The following is a 16891-nucleotide window of genomic DNA, read 5'->3' on the forward strand; positions in this document are numbered from 1 at the left end:
CACTGCGAGATTCCTGATCCGGTGTGTCCCTTCCAGGACCAGTGACTGAGCGTCTATGCAGCAGTAGCCTATCTGTGTGCTCCCAGACCTTTGCAATGGAAGCTTCTGCATAGCCATGCCCTGTTGGCTGGGGTGCAGGTAGTGGGAACTTCCCCATTCAGTTCTAGCAGGGGCTCTGGCACTGTGAGCTGCCTTCTGCCCAGCAGTGTGCAGCCAATATTTCAGCTTCCTTGCAGCTGGGCCCTGTCGGTGCCAGCTGGGCCCTCTGCAATGTGTGCCTCCTTGGGGAGGCCCTGCATCTCTGAGTGCTGGCACTCAGACAGTGGGAGCTTCCTCAGCTTAGCGCCAAGCCAGTACCAGTGGGGACTCTAGCACTGTGAGCTTCCTCATAGCAGTGCCCTGTCAGTGCCAGTCAGGATCCAGGTACTGTGAGCTTCCTCATAGCGGTGCCCTGACAGTGCCAGCCAGGACTAGAGCCGTGCAAGCTGGGGCTACGTTAGTGGGAGCTTTCCTGCAGCCCACAGTGCCCCTGGGGAGGGAGAGAGCTATGATTTGAACCAGCCATATATGGAACCAGCTGTATCTGTGCCAGCACAGAAGGGCAGGGGGTGATCTGAAGCTACCCAGCAAGCAGAGCCCTGGCGGGGGTCAGGCGGTACATGTCACTGACTCAGGGTGGTTGGAACTCAAATAACAAGCCCCGGGGCAAAAGCTGAACAAATCTTTGTGGGGCAGAGCAGTATTGCAGGGCCTAAGTGCCAGCTTCATACAGGGGAGAGTCTGCACAGGGATTAGGGGAGAGCAAAAGAGAGGGGAGGGAAACGAGTGGGGGGAGGAGAGCCAAGTTGAAAGCAGAGCAGGCCCCATGCGCAGGGGAGATAGCCAGCTAGAGGCAGGCAGGTATGTGGAGGTGAGCAATCATCTGGACAGGGCCCGGAGAGGCAGGGAGGGAGGGCAGCTCGGCCTGTCTCTGGATTTCCAGTCCCGCAGGGAGCAAGGAGTGTTCCGTGGGTTTTTAAAGCATAAATTTCTAATGTGGAGGCTCTTAGCGCCGTTTAGGTGACGGTAGAATAAACGCCGGCTTCCTAATGCGCTGGGCCCCGCCGGGAGGGGATGCAAACGGCATGTTAGCAACACAGGCCCCAACTCCTAGGATTTCCCTTAGTGACTCGTGCTTTCACTGACACACAGAGCCCGCGCTTTGGCCCCCTGAACCTTCCCGACACACTGAACCCACCCCATTCCCTGGTTCCTCCTGATACCACCTTGCCTGGCAGCTCAATCCCCCAGCACCGCCCCATCTCACTGCCCCCGATCCCCCCAACTCACTGACCTCTAAAACCCCCAATACTGCTGACTCACTGCCCCCCAATCCTCCAGCACCGCCCTGACTCACTGCCCCCGATCCCCCCAACTCACTGACCTCTGAAACCTGATACCCCTGACTCACTGACCTCTAAAACCCCCAATGCCCCTGACTCACTGACCCCCCAATCCCCAGGCACTGCTCTGACTCACTGCCCCCCGATCCCCCGAACTCACTGACCTCTAAAACCCCCAATACTGCTGACTCCCTGACCCACCAATTCTCCAGCACTGCCCTGACTCACTGCCCTCCAATCCCCCCAACTCACTGACCTCTAAAACCCCCACTACCGCTGACTCACTGACCCCCCAATCCCCTGGCACCACCCTGACTCACTGCCCCCCGAGCCTCCTAATTCACTGACCTCTAAAACCCCCAATACCCCTGAAACATTGACTCTCCCCCCGAGTCCCCTCATATTGCCCTGGCTCACTGAGCCCCACCCACATCTCTGATCCCCTCAGACTCTCTGACCCCTCCAGTCCCCCAAGGCTCACTGACACCCCCCCAATTCCTCCATACCACCCAGGCTCACTAACTGCCCAGTCCTCTGATCCCCTTTCACGGATCCATAGGGTCAGTGCTATGCCTCCAGCTTTTGAACAGTCTGGTGGAGGAACCCCTTAGATGTGCCAGACCCCCCAAAGATCTTGAGGGGAGGCCACACGGTCTCAGAGCCTCCTGAGACTGACCCTCTGGGCCTTCAGCACCCCTGCTTCACCCTGTGAGCTCTGCTCAGTGAGTCCGACTGACAAACTCCTGGTGGAGACTTGTGCACTTGTCAGGGACTCATGCACCTCAGCCAGCATTTGCAGTGATGCTCACGCAGTGTTGTCAAAACAGTGGGGTTTATTAGTCAGCTGGAACGCAGCATAGGAAGTGCTTAGGTTAGCACAGTGCACTGAAGGTTAAAACAAAGTCCTCTCTGGTCAGCCCCGAGCAATTCACCAGCCGAGCTGTATTGAGCTCCGTTTTCAGGCTCTGGGTCTCTCTCTGACTTCAGTTCCCAGGTGAGAGAGGCCCCAGCTTCCTCCATAACCTACATCTCCCGCCTTTCCAGCCTTTGTTCTCAAGCTGCTCAGCTTCCCTGCTGAGAGGCGGGGAAATCTTCCTCTGGGTGGTTGGTTGCTAGGTGTCAGCGGCCCGGTGTTTGGGCTTTTCAGCGTCTTCTTGGGTTTTCCAGTGATATGGGTCAGCCTAGGCCAGTCCTTTTTCAGACTCATTCAGTCCGCTCAGACAGCTCGGCAACACATACACACCCATGTCTGTTAGCTGCCCTGAGAGCAAACTTAATCCTTTCCCTCCACTCCCCACTGGGTAGCAATGCAAAGTCTCGGGGAAACTGAGGCACACACACAGACTTCATAAAAATATTACCAAAAGTTCCCACTTTGTCACAAAGGAAATGATCTGGGGGCCGCAACCCCCTGCTCTGGGAGGTGTCACCTTTTCCTGAGGTTCCCTCCACACCAGCCCCATGGGGCTGCCCTTCTTACCTGCATTTCCCCAGCACACCCCTTCCCTCCACCCTCGTCTGCAGCTGCTTCCTCCACCTCCCACCCCCCATGCATATCAAGCTCTCCCTTGCTGGGGCTTCAGAGAAACAAGAGGGAGGAGCGTGGCCAAGTGTGGTGTCAGCACCTTCCCGGCCAATACTGAGGACACTGCTGTTTCCTGGGATTGTTGGACTCATCTGCTGGCTGATTTATAGCAGGGCTTGGCTGCAGGACAGCACGGTCTGCCTACCTGCCCCTGAGTGGTGGATGCCTTGGCTGTGATGGCAGAGGCAGGAACGGGCGGAGGAAGGAGAGGCATCGTGGGTGCTCACCTGGAGGACAGTTCAGGGGGTCGCCCCAGGGGGAGAGAGGGGGCTGGTGAAGCTTGCTGCAGGAATATGAGGACTGGCCAGTTTATTGGCTAGGAACTCTGCCTTTGGATGAGCCAGGAGCCAAGGCACAGAGGTGGGAGAGCTGGGGTTGGGGAAACCTCTCCCACCCTGTGCCCTTTACCCTTGGGACGCGAAGCTGCTGTCCCTTTGCATGGGAGGGGGACTGCATAGGGATCCAGCATGTGTATAGGCCAAGCATAGGGGGAGCTACAGCCACAGGGGACTAGTGTGCCATGGTGCCCACCAGCCCTTACAGGCAAACCTCCTCCTCGTCCCCCCTCCCCTGCACCAGCCACCAGCCAGATCTGACTTGCACGGGAAGGGGCTGCTCTGCACAAGTCACGTTGGGGAGCCAGGCCTGCCTCTGCGAGAGACGAACCTTGGGCCTGTCCTGGGTGCTGCCTCCCCTTCAGCTGTGCAGGTGCTACCCTGCACCAGCGCTCGGGTGGCTCCGCACCCCAGAGCTGGCCCGGCGACTCGAGCGTGGGAGCTTGCGGCAGTTCCCGCTTCGCCAGCGGTTCCAGCCAACATAATGAAATGGGCCGAAGCCAGAAGCAGCACGCCAGGGCTAAACAGTCTGGGCACTGCATCCATGGTGAAGAGGGGTGAGGGGTGGCATTGGGGACAGCTAGCCAAGGGGAGGTTGCCAAGCCAAACAGTAGCAAAGGTGGAGGAACTTGTGTGAGAGCGCGAGAAACCCAGTTCAGGTTCTTCCCCTCCCTGCAAGGGGCTGCTCCCACAATCCACTTGAGGGCGTGTTGGGAGTGTTGCTCCTAGGGCTCTCTCTGGAAACAATAAGTTTGTCTATCTGCTTATCCTGTTCCTTTGTGTTTGTGGAGCTGGCTGGCTGGCGAAAGGGCACGTGCGAGCATGGAACGCAGAGGCCATGCTAAGGGAGAGGGAGGGCCAAAGAGAACAGCGTAGGGGTGCAGGACAGCCAAAAACACTCAGCTGGACCTAGGTAGGGAGATATACCCTAGAAAAGGGCAAGAGAAAGCCAGCTCCAGTGGGAGGGGGGAAGAGCGCTAGGGAGCGACAGGAGCAAATCAGCAGTGACCCGGCTGGGGCCAGCTGAGCCTCCTTCCCTCGACCCACCGGGGGATGCTGAGTCAGGGTATTATTTATCATTACATTAAGACTGGAAGACAGGAGGAGCCAGACCTTGGAAACCAGCACCACTTGCTACAGCACAGTCCCTGGCCAAAGCAAACCTGCGCTTCAGCTGGGGGCTGTTGCGTGATGGTCACAGGTGGGAGAAGCGTGGAGGCCTCAGCCAGTCAGCGGTGGGGAAGGGGTCTTTTCCTCCGTCTTGTTGGTTGGATCCCGCTCGTCCTCTGCCCTTCCCCCACTCCTTCCTCCCCCCGCCCTCCCCTTTGGCTCTTGGCTTTCCTTTCTGGGTTATTGAATATGCAAGTGTCTCTCGCTGACACCATCTCTGATCCCTTAATCCAGCTGCCCTGGTAATTCTGCAGCCCCAAATCAGCTCAGATCTCTCCACAGACGTAAGCCTCCTTCTTCAAGGGTTTGCTTTTCTTCCCTGCTCGCCCCCACCCCCACCCCACCCTGCCGCTTCTTCATCCTATTTCTGCCCTTCGGGTCTCTGCATTGGAAATTGGTTGGGGTTTAGCAGCAGAGGGTTTAGCAATATCTTTAGTGAGTGTCCCTGGAAAAAAAAGAAGAATGAAGAGAGAATCCTTAATCTTAAATAACTAAGATGCATTTTTTCTCTTATTTCTTCCTGCTCCCCCCACCCGTGCCCCAGTTGGAGAATGGGAATGTCTCCTTAGCCCTCAGCAGAGGGCACTCAGCCAAGGCTGGGGATGCACTGACAGCATAGTGGGAGAGGGGGTCAGTGTGAGAATGGGGATGTGTCAGCAGGGGGTGCTCCTGCGTGGAACGGAGAAGGGTAGATTGGGCCAGAGAAGGGAGACTGCAAATGGCTCCTTGGCACTAGTGGGGGATCTCTCACCCGAGTGGGGTGTGATGGCAGCCCCTGGGAAGAGGGGACTCCAGGATGGAGCAGAGAGGATGTTGGCTTGGTGTCGGTAGGGGGTGCTATTCTCCAGGTCAGGATGAGTCTCGGAGCCTGAGGGCTTGTCTACACTTACCGGAGGGTCCGGCGGCAGGCAATCGGTTTTCTGGGATCGACTTATCGCGTCTAGTGAAGATGCGATAAAATCGATCCCTGATCGCTCTGCCGTCGACTCCGGAAATCCACCGTGGCAAGAGGCGGCAGCGGAGTCGACGGCAGCGCGGCAGCGGTCGACTTTCCCCCGTCCTCACAGCCAGGTAAGTCGACCTAAAATACGCAACTTCAGCTACGGTATTCACGTAGCTGAAGTTGCGTATCTTAGGTCGGACCCCCGCTGTAGTGTAGGCCTAGCCTGAGAGTGGGGGCGGACAGCAATGTTTCCCTGCTACCAGTAGGGGGTGCTCTCCCACGCTGGGGTAAAGCAGCAAATGATCCTTTCCCCTCATCCTGATGAAGCTGGTTGGATTCTTTAACCAGCCTGGGCAGGAAATAGTTTGGTCTCCCTTCCTGGCAGTAGGCACCACAAGAGCACAAATAAATAAAATTAATAATACAGCACATGCTGCCCACGTCACATGGATGCAGCTTCTGTATACCTGTCCCATACCAAGTACAGCAGCCAACCGTTGCTGGAGGGCTCTGCCTGACAGCCCCCATCCGCCCTGTGCGAACACATCCCTCTGCTCCGGCATGGGCGTCTGGTGCTCACAATCCCCTCTCCCCCGGTTCCAGACGTCCCTCTCTGAGCCCTGCTTGCGAAGGCCGCGTTGTCCCCAACCCTCGCCTGCACCGAGACGAGGGAATTATTTTCGGAACGAGAGCGGTTATACAACCAATGAATTATTTATCATTTTGCATCAAGGAAAAAAACCCCATTTAGTTGGGATTCTTATTTATTTATCGTCGGCGTGCGCGCGTTTGTGTACGGCGCGATTTCCGTTCTCTACACCGGCAGCTGAAACTCCTTGGGGCTGGGTTGGCTTGGGTTGTGTTTTCTTTATGCTCTGGAGTTTTAAGCCGATCATAACACAGCCGTGTCCCTCCCTCTGTTCCATACCCCCCCCCCCGCAACCAGGCTGTGATTCCATTACATAACGAAACCCAAGTACCCTTCTGGCTATCACTGATACAAGATTATGTTGCAAGGGATCCCTTTGCCAAGGCTTATCAGCGTAGCAGGCAATACCGCCTCCCCCCACCCACAACGCTCTCTTTTCTGCTCCTCCCTGTCCCCAAGAAACTAACAACCCTAGCTGTCTTTTTCCGTATTTCAAAGCCCCCCTGATTGATGCCTCCTCTTGTCTCTCGTGTGTTTCCTTTCCAGATTCCGGTGACAGATGGATCTCTCGCTCGCTCGCTCTCTAGCTCTCTATATTTTTGTTTTCAAGATGTTTGATCTGAAGTTCTGAAGCATCTCGGAGGGGACCCAGGATAGGGGGAGGAGGAGCAACCCCGGGAGCCCAGCGACCGAAGAGGCAGCTCCTCCAAGTCACCTCGTGGTCGTGGGGGAAGGCGGGGAGGGTGTGTGTGTGGGGGGGTGTCGTTCCTGAGCCTTCAAGAAGATCTGTTGTTTAATTTTTGTTTTGTTTTAAAGAGAAGCACAGATTTCCACTCCCCCCTCTTTTTCCTGGATTGGGAGCGGCAGGAAGGAGTGGATTTTGCCCCCTGTTGCTCTACACCCCAGGGTTGGCACGGAGGGAAAGAAAAATGTTGGTGACGGCACCGGATAGAACTGAGGTGCCTGTGCCCTCCTATCGCTAACCAGCAAGGGAGCGTCGCCTCTCATCCCCTCCCTTTGCTCTTCGGAGGCTTGTTTTCTTTTTTGCCCGTGGGGGGAAGGGGGGCGCCGCATCTGAACATGCTGCGTCTGGGCTTGTGGGCGGCCGCCCTGCTCTGTGTGTTCTCCCCTGGCACGGTGCATGGCGACTGCTGGCTGATCGAGGGGGACAAGGGTTACGTGTGGCTGGCCATCTGCAGCCAGAACCAGCCTCCCTACGAGACCATCCCCCAGCACATCAACAGCACAGTGCACGACCTGCGCCTGAATGAGAACAAGCTCAAGGTGGTGCTGTACTCCTCCCTCAACCGCTTCAGCAACCTCACCGACCTGAACCTGACCAAGAATGAGATCTCCTACATTGAGGACGGGGCCTTCATGGGCCAGGCCAACCTACAGGTCCTGCAGCTGGGCTACAACAAGCTCACCAACCTGACGGAGGGCATGCTGCGTGGCATGGCCAGGCTGCAGTTCCTCTTCGTGCAGCACAACCTGATTGAGGTGGTCACACCCACCGCCTTCTCCGAGTGCCCCAGCCTGATCAGCATCGACCTGTCCTCCAACCGACTCAGCAGGCTGGAGGGGAACACCTTCACCAGCCTGAGCAACCTGATGGTGTGCGAGCTAGCTGGCAACCCCTTCAACTGCGACTGCAGCCTCTACAGCTTCCTCACCTGGCTGGTGGTCTTCAACAACGTCACCAAGAACTATGACCGGCTGCAGTGTGAGACCCCCCGGGAGTTCGCCGGCTACCCGCTCCTGATGCCTCGACCCCACCACAACCGCAATGCCATCACCATCTTCCAGTCCATGTGCCGGGGAGGCACCATCCCATCCCTCTCGAGGATCAACCCCACCCCCTACACGCCTGACTCCCAGAGAGACCTGGATGAGAACTCGGGGTTCAACCCCGGGGACTTCCTCTCTGTCGAGCCCCCGGCCTCCTCCACCACCGACTCCTCATTCAACCCCAGCATCAAGCTGCACCACGTGACCATCACCTCAGCCACCTTAGTGGTGACGATCCCCTCACCCTTCAGCAAGATGTATGTGCTGGTCCAGTACAACAACAGCTACGTCTCTGATGTCACGACCCTGAAGAACAAGAAGGAGTATGTCACCCTTAGCAAACTGAAGGCCCACACGGACTACACCTTCTGTGTGGCCTCCATCCGCAACTCCAAGCGCTACAACCACACCTGCCTGTCCTTTGCCACCAGGAGCAAGGGGAGGGAGGATCCAGTGCCCAATACCTCCACCACCACTCACTACATCATGACCATCCTGGGCTGCCTCTTTGGGATGGTCATCGTCCTGGGGGTGGTGTACTACTGTCTGAGGAAGCGAAGGATGCAGGAAGAGAAGCAGAAGTCCCTCAACGTCAAGAAGACCATCCTGGAGATGCGCTACGGCTCGGATATAGACACCAGCTCCATCGTCCACTCTTCGCAGAAGCTGGGCGAGCCACCCGTCATCCCTGTCTCGCGGATGTCCTCCATCCCTTCCATGATCGGGGAGAAGCTGCCCCCATCCAAGTCAATGGAGGCTGGGATGGAGACCCCCAAAGTTACTACCAAGGGCAACTATATTGAGGTGCGGACGGGTGGCGGGGATGCCCTGGAGAGAGCCCAGCGGGATGACGATCTGCGTGAGCTTGACAACGGCCAAGGCTCAGCAGCTGAGATCTCCACCATCGCCAAGGAGGTAGACAAGGTCAACCAGATCATCAACAATTGTATCGACGCCCTCAAGTTGGACACGGCCTCCTTCCTGGGAGGAGGGAGCGGCGTCGACTCAGACATGGCGTTTGAGTGCCAATCCATCCCCGCCGGCTCCTCGGGTGGGCTGGAGCGGCCTGGCTTCCTGTCGCCACCGTACAAGGAGAGCTCCCATCACCCCCTGCAGCGCCAGCTGAGCGCGGACGCAGCTGTGGCCAGGAAGACCTGCAGCGTCTCATCCAGCGGCTCCATCAAGAGTGCCAAGGTCTTCAGCCTTGACGTGCCAGACCACCCGCCAATGAGCAAGTCGGATTCCAAGTACATCGAGAAAGGCAGCCCACTCAACAGCCCCCTGGATCGTCTTCCCCTGGTGTCCCCGGGTGCCATCCACCACCTGGAGGTCAAACCTTCCTACCATTGCAGCGAGCACCGACATTCCTTCCCGGCCCTGTACTACGAGGAGAGCGCCGACACTCTGAGCCAGCGGGTGTCTTTCCTTAAGCCGCTCTCCCGCTCCAAGCGGGACTCCACGTACTCCCAGCTCTCCCCCAGACACTACTTCTCGGGCTACTCCTCCAGCCCCGAGTACTCATCTGAGAGCACCCACAAGATCTGGGAGCGCTTCCGGCCTTACAAGAAGCACCACCGGGAGGAGGTTTACATGGCGGCTGGCCACGCCCTGCGGAAGAAAGTCCAGTTTGCCAAGGACGAGGATCTGCACGACATCCTGGATTACTGGAAAGGCGTCTCCGCTCAGCAGAAGTTGTGACTCTCTCTTTAAAAGGAAAGAAAAAAACCCAACAACCACCAACAAAAGAACCACTTGACTGTGAACAAAAACCGAACAGGCCCCTCCCCCTATGACAAAAATGAACCAAGAACCGTTTCTTACAAAGTTTACAAAAAAAAAAAAAAAAAAAAAAAAAAAGCAAGAAAGCAAACAAAAAACAAACTCCCGCAATGAATTGTCTCTCCTGTGTTGTGGGGACCACTGTTCCTCCTGCAGCTGGTTGGGCGGAGCCGCCTGCTTTGACACTGTGGTAATGATGCTGATGGGCTAGCGGGAGGGAAGGACGAAGAGGGGGTTAGGCATGGGCGGGGGACAGAGAAGGATGCTAACCAGGCCTAGACTAAACCACTAACCATCGCTTTTATGTTCCTGTTGTTATTTTGTTCCAGATTGTGGGGGGTTTTAAGGATGGGGGTGGGGCTCCTGCGTACTCCCTTTGGGGGGCAGCCCCCACCAAGAGAAAATGGGGGATGTCACCAAACAAAGAGCCCCTCCCTGGCATTTTAAGGGTTTGGGGGTCTTCAAGGCTTTCTCCCACCTCCCCAAGACTCGTGGGGGTTGTACAGACTCTAGCATGTAACTGGAGGCTCTCTCTCCTTTTCCTCCACCTCGGACTCCATTAGGGTTCCCTGAGCTTGGGGTTTGGGTCTCCTGGCTCGTGGCCACATCAGCTTCCCTCGTTCACTGAGGAAGGGGAGGTAGGGTAAACAGCACAGGGCTCTCCCCGCCTCCGGTGCATTTCAGAAGAGAGGTCACCGGCTTTCTAAGGCCCTGGGGAGCCCCCACCCGCACCTGCAGCTGAACAGTCCAGTTGTCTTCCAGGAAATGGTGGGGAGCATGTTCTCTGGCATGGCAAAGTGGGGTTCGCTAATGGCAGGGTGATGGGGGAGTGGGGAAGAAGACGGGAATTCCCAACTGTGCTGAGATCTGAAGGGTTCCCCCTCTCACTCCCGCCCCAGAGCTGGGGAGGGGCACGCATCTCCCACCTCCTTCATTTGTGCTGCAGGTTCTGCACCCCCCCTTGTGCTTCGGGGGTGGGGGATCAGACCCTTGAGGAGGGCCTAGGGGAGGAATAACAATCACAGGATGCTCCTATGCCTCCTCCCACCCAGCTAGATCAGAGCAGGGCCCCCTCTCCCTGGGGGGTGGGGGGTAGAATGAGTGGATGTCACCAGGGGCAGCTCTCTATTGCCCATTACTCTGGATGTATAAAAAGGCTGAATCTGGAGAGGACAGTGTGTGGGACCTGTATTCCACACAAATGGGGCACATGCGCCTCCTATGGATAGGCGAGAGCTTTGAGAAGAGGGGGTAAAATATGGGAGGGAGGGAGAGAGAGTGGGGAATGGCCAGGGGAAAGGAGGTACAGCCCAGGAGATTGGTTCCAGGGCAAGGGGTGGGGGGGGTGCAGCCTTGGGGGATGATTTCCTGGGCCCTCCCTTTGTGGGCTCTGCCATGGAGGTGGTGTTGGGATGGGAGAGTTATCAGCTCCTGGGCTGAGCTCTCTCACCGCCCTCTGCAAAACTCCAACAGGCCTCCTCCTCCTCCGTATTGGGCTGGTCCTCTGTGCCACTCGCCACAGTGCCCACCCCTCAGAGGGAATCCTCAACGTGCCTGCAAACCCCACATGCCCAGCCCGCTCCCCTCCCAGCACTGCTCCCTGGGGCTTGGGCCCTAGCTCCCCGCCAACTGGGGAGAGGCGGGGGCAGCGGGGGGCTGCAGCCCACTGCCCTCCCGTCCCCCTGTCTCTGAACAAACCAACAAAGCACAATCTTTGGCACCCACCAAATCCCCGGCCATGTCCGTTGTGGGGGAGCCTGCTTGTGGGGAGGGGGTTGTTTCAAGTGCAACTGGCTGCCCCTCTCCCCAACCTTTGACAATCTTTCCCCTTTCTCAGATGGGAGCAAGGCAGAGGCCGAGGTCTCCCCTCCCTCCCGTCCAACACTGTCTGAGCTTGTCTCTCCAGGGGGAGGCCGCATTGCGGCTGGCTCCAGCCTCTGCCCCCAGGCCACGCACAGAGCCTGGGAGGGGGGCGTTCCCTCTGAGGAGCTGCTCAGAGCCTAGGGGATGGTCAGAGGCTCTGGCTGTGTTGCAGGGTGGGGGCCAGGGGAGACAAGGGTACAGGGCACTGGTATCTCTCCACAGCAGCCACTGGGCACAGGTACCAGTATCTGTCAGACAGCTTGGATCCTATTAATAGGAGCTAGTTAGTATAAACAGATTCTCATATGCGGTGTTGTTGTAGCCCTGTCGGTCCCGGGACATGAGAGAGACAAGGTGGGTGAGGTAATAGCTTTAATTGGACCAACTTCTGTTGGTGAGAGAGACGAGCTTTCCAGCCATCGACCACACCCACCTAGTCTGTCAAACAGATTCTCAGCTATTAGTGGGCAACAGCACCATCCAGTGGCTGGTGTGGTAAATCCCAGGGGATTATTTCCTGTGGAGATTGCAAAGTGTATTCCCTATGGAGCGCCTAGGGAAGGGATCCTAGGGGTATAATCCCAAAGAAGGTCCTAGGGAAGGGATCTTGGGGCATCGTCCCTATGACGATTCCAATGTTAAATACCCAAATGCAACCCCAGGCTCATGTTTCCTCAGACCCCTTTGCTTGTCAGCGTGCATCATGGGCTATTTCGCCAAGCGTTGACTCCAGCCGTAACTCAGCCCCTCTGCCCCCTGAGCTTGAGTAGTGAGGGGAAGGGTGCATGGGGATCTGGGGTTCAGAACAACGCCAGGGGGCTCATGAAACAAGGGAGCCTGCAGATGAAGGGAAGGGGTTAGATGATGCTGACTCCCATCATTTCAGGAAAGGGTGAGAACCTGCTGGGGGGTTGGCGGGGGACCAAGTCCTGTGAATTCCCTGTCCTGTTATCTTTCTCTCCCCTCTGCTTTTCCTCAACGGTACTGCCAGTGCCTGGGAAGTCCCATAAGCTATTCCATGGGGCCACATGGTGTGGGGTGAGCTGGGGGGCTATACTTTGCCAGGATCGCAGCTCCCGTTCCATCCCCAAGGGGAGGAAAGGAGATGGAGAATAAGGGGGGTGGGTGAAGGGGTGGGGGGTTGCTGCTGCTGGTCTCCTGGAAGGAGAAACTCCTGTTGCCTGGGGTGGGGTTGGGGGTGGGTTCCAGGGGGTGTGCAACACAAGCTCCTCCCGCCCCACAGTGACCCCCAGCCTTGGGGTGGGGGAGGAAAGGTTTGCACAAGAGGACTGTTCTGAGGGGATGGGAGGGGGAACAGCCCGCCCCTCCTCCCCGCCGCTGGCTGGCGAATGGGAAGGACAGCCAGCGAAGTACACACATACCATGGCTGAAACGAGCAGATCTAACCTTATCTTTGCATGATGATTTGACTGTATTTTTCTGAGCAAACACCTGTTGTGTATGTGCCAGTTCGTTGAGATTTAACCCCTTCCCTCTCCCTGGTCCCTCCCCTCCCCACCCTCACCCCGTTGTGATTGGACGAGAGACTTAAGATCTTTGGAGGGAGCGGACGCCAAAGAGAACCCAAGCCGGGTGCCCCAGCTGAACGATGCCCCAGCCCTTCACTCTGCACCTATCCAGCCCCCTCATCCCATCCCCTGCAAGTTTCCTAGCTCCTGGTTAGGGTAGTGGCTACATCACGGTCAGGTGTGATGGGCCTGGCCCTGCAGCCCTTGCTCACTCTTGTGGTCGTTAGCCCCTCCTCCTCCGGCCCCTACGGTTGTCAATAGAGCCACTTGCATGAGCAAGGCCCCCAGCATCTGCTCCAGCCTGAACCCACGAGTGAGGCCTGTCAGTGGAGAGGCAGAGGCTTGGTTTGGGGTGACAGGGAGTGCCCCAGCTTTGAGGACCCCTCTGATGTCTTCAGGCCTGATCTCTGAAGTCAATGGAAAGACTCCTGCTGACTCGAGTGGGCTTTGGGGCCGACCCTTTCCATCCCCCCCTCAGATAGCTGGCAGGGCGGAGCTTGGCCGGGGTGCACTGTGTGGTGGAACTGCTAATGCCTTTGGGATGGAGGGGTGTGTTAAGGGGGCCGCCCTGAGTCTCCTGCCCTGTCTGCAGTTCCTGGACCTCCCACTGCCAGGCTGTGAAACCACTCAGAGGAAAGGGTTTCCTTGGGGCAGACTCAGAGCCTGAAGCTTATGGCTAGTTTCTTGCTTTGTTTCTGTGCTGGTGGAGAGAACCCAGGATTCATTGCAGGGAGGACAGGAATCTCCGCTCAATTGGAAGGAGCAGAGCTGGATTCCTGGGATGGACGCTGGGTGCAGCCCCCCCCCCCCTCCCCCGGGAGAAGGGGAAGAACTGGATTCCTGTGCCCCTGGGATGGACTCTGAACCCTAAGTGGATTGCTGTTCCCCTTGCAAGTGATGCTAGGTTCAGCCCCCGCTTGTGCTGTAATGTTCCCTCCTCGCTGCCCTGCGTCCTATGTCGTACCATTCCTCCCGAGGCAGGTGTGAAATATTCATGAACAACAAATGAAAATTAATGTCAAGAAATGCTGGCTGAGGCGGTGTCCATGTGTTTGCAATGCTAATCAGCGCCCCTGCCCGCCAGAGTCTCTCTGAGGCAGCTCGCAAGGAGAAGGGGCACAGGGGAGCGGGGGTGGGCAGCAGAAAGCAAGTGGAGGGATGGGTGGGAGGGGTCAGATGGATGGGATGGATGGATGGGAGGGGTCAGAGAGAGGAGCGAGGGATGAGACGAGACAGAAGGGAGGGAAAGAGAGATGAGGGGGAAGGTGGCGGAGTGGGGGTGGAGGAGTTGGAGCAATGGAGGGGAGGTGGAAGGGGAAGACGGGACAATGGAAAGGAGAGAAAAGGGTGGGGATGCTGGAGAGGAGGAAGTGGGTGGGGGCAAGGAAGAAGGGTGAGGTTGACAGAGAGGAGGAGGAGTTGGGGTGATGGAGGGGAAGGGGTGACAGTATACAAAGGGAGGATAAAGGAGGGATGGCAAAGATGTAGAGATGGGACTAGAGGAGGGGTGTCAGGTGAGGAGGGGAAGTGACAGGGCTGGGATGGACTGATGGAGAGGAGAGAACAAAGAGGGAAGAGAGGATGGAGGAGACTGAAGTGACTGAATGGAGGAGCAGATAGGATATCTGAGAGGCAGCAGTGGAGGATGAGGCTGGGTCGATGGGGTGGCTCTGGCCCCTCTCTGTGGGTACTGTACCACTTCCTAGTAGGGCTGGACACAGGCAGCAGCGTGGCAGGGAGCTGGCACTTAGAGCAACGGGCCAAGTGGGGACATTCACAGCGCGCATCACTGGAAGGCTAGCCCAATCGAACTATGGCTAGAAGCATATCTTGGAACACTCCTCCTCTGTGGACGCCTCAATTGGTGAAGATCCTCCCAGATCCTCCCATCTGGAACCTGCCCAGTGCAACTCCCCCTGCCTCAGCCTGGGATGTAGGGAGTTCCCCTGCATCGCTCAGCATGGGGAATGCATAGCAAGTCCTGCTACCCAACGGGAGGCACCTTGGGGTGGCCAACCAGTGCCTGGCACACATGAAGCTGCCCAGATTTGTAGGGCATCCCTTCCTGGCCAATGGCATCCCAAGGAACATGGGAACGCATAATTGATAACAGGCTCCTCACTCGAGCACAGGAAGGTGTAACACGATCCAATGGCTGGAAGTGGAAGCTCGACAAATTCAGGCTGGAAATAAGGTGTACAGTTTTGACAGTGAGGGTCATTGACCATTAGGACAACTTACCGAGGGTTGTGGTGGATTCTCCATCGCTGGCAATTTTTCAATCAGGATTGGCTGTTTTTCTAAAAAATCTGCTCTAGGAAGTTCTCTGGTCAGTGTTATAAGGAGGGCAGGCTAGATGATCACCGTGGTCACTTCTGGCCTTGGGATCTATGTCTTTCTGAACAAGGCAAGCTACTGGTGGTGGTGGGTGGGTTGTTCTTAACTCATCTCCCCGTGGGGATCTGCTGTGTTGGAGAATCCTATCCCTTCCCTTCCCTCCCCCAGAGGTTTCTGGCGTTTTACCCCAGGAGGGAAGAGTAGAGGCTGTGACACATTGAAGTCTCTTGTGGCACTGGCCTGTCTCTGTATCTCACCCCCACCAGACCACCTCCCCCCACACAGCCAGGGGCTGTCTCTGTGCTGCTCCCCCCAACCCTCTCTGGGTGGGATGCCTCCATCTCCTCTCCTTTCCCTGGAAGGGATGGATTTCCCTTTGTCCTCTGCTCCCTCCTTCCTCCCATCAGGCCGCACCATCATAGGGACACTTGGCCTTTGCCTCCACTTCCCCACCCCACATGAGGCCTTGCTCTCAGGTGACCCCTGTTCTAGAAATCCCACTTCCTCTGCCCCTGGGCACACTGGGGAGAAGGCTGGTGGTGAGGGGTGGGGTCAGCCCAGCTCTCCCACCCACATGGCTTTGTCACAAGAACAACACCAGAAGGGCAGAGAGCCAGCGGTTCCCTCTCCAGTGCCCACCTCATGCACCCCTTGAATGTAATTCAGATCCGGAGGCAGCTGCCCGGATTGGTTCCTCGCCACCCGCTCCTGTCCCTCCTCCTGTAACGACTCTGTGACCCTTGGTTGTGTACGAACACATTTTATTTTTATCTTGTTTTTATTTTTATCCCCTCCCCCCTTGTTTTAAACTGAATGGCACGAAATCGTTTTTCCTCAACTCGGAGATTCCTGTATGGAGAAAATCAATTTCTATATTTGCAATAAATTTCTTATTAAAAAAAAAAAAAGCAAACAAAAAACAAACAAAACGAAATGAGCAAGTCTGTGTCTGAGTCTGCTTGTCTCTTGCTGCCCGAGGTGGGATGGAGTTGGGGAGGGGCGCTTCCTGGGATGGGGGAGTGACCATAGGGAAAGTCGGGGTGGGGGTGGGGAGTGACGGAAATGAGCTGGGGGAGAGAAAGAGCAAGATGAATGGCTGAATTCGCAGTGGTGCTTAGCCCCCAGCAGATTCCACTGAGAACAAAGGCATGCCCATGTCACCTGCATCTCTGCTCTTGCCCTGCATCTGCTCTGTTTAGCCACTGCCTCTCTCCGGGCTGGTCTACACTGCCGCGCTAGTTCGGCGGCTGGGGATCGAAGTTCCGAGTTCGATTTATCGCGTCTGGTCTGGACGCGATAAATCGAACCAGGAAGTGATCCCCGTCGACTGCGGTACTCCAGCTCAACGAGAGGAGTACCGCGGAGTCGACGGGGAGCCTGCCTGCCGCGTGTGGACCACGTCTGAACCGCGGTAAGTTCGAAGTAAGGTATGTCGAATTCAGCTACGTTATTCACGTAGCTGAATTTGCGTACCTTACTTCGACTTGGGGGGTAAGTGTAGACCAAGCCTCCAAGTCTACCCCATTTCCCT

At 56.9% G+C, this 16891-nt stretch overlaps 1 protein-coding gene across 5 annotated transcripts in view; it reads left to right on the forward strand.

The window, feature by feature from the left end:
• The window catches only part of ELFN2 (extracellular leucine rich repeat and fibronectin type III domain containing 2), a 58078-nt gene extending 48239 nt beyond the window's left edge, over positions 1–9839 (forward strand). For all 5 annotated transcript variants that reach the window (XM_024200135.2, XM_024200137.2, XM_024200139.2 and 2 more), the window contains one exon: positions 6611–9839. In XM_024200135.2, coding sequence (XP_024055903.1) covers positions 7145–9550 — 2406 coding nt within the window. In that variant the 5' untranslated portion in view covers positions 6611–7144 and the 3' untranslated portion in view covers positions 9551–9839. The remainder of the gene's footprint in view (positions 1–6610) is intronic.
• Positions 9840–16891: the final 7052 nt, after the last annotated feature.

Source organism: Terrapene carolina, unplaced genomic scaffold (assembly GCF_002925995.2).
Source record: "Terrapene carolina triunguis isolate 2854851 unplaced genomic scaffold, T_m_triunguis-2.0 Scaffold247, whole genome shotgun sequence".
Classification (NCBI taxonomy): Eukaryota; Metazoa; Chordata; order Testudines; family Emydidae; genus Terrapene; species Terrapene triunguis.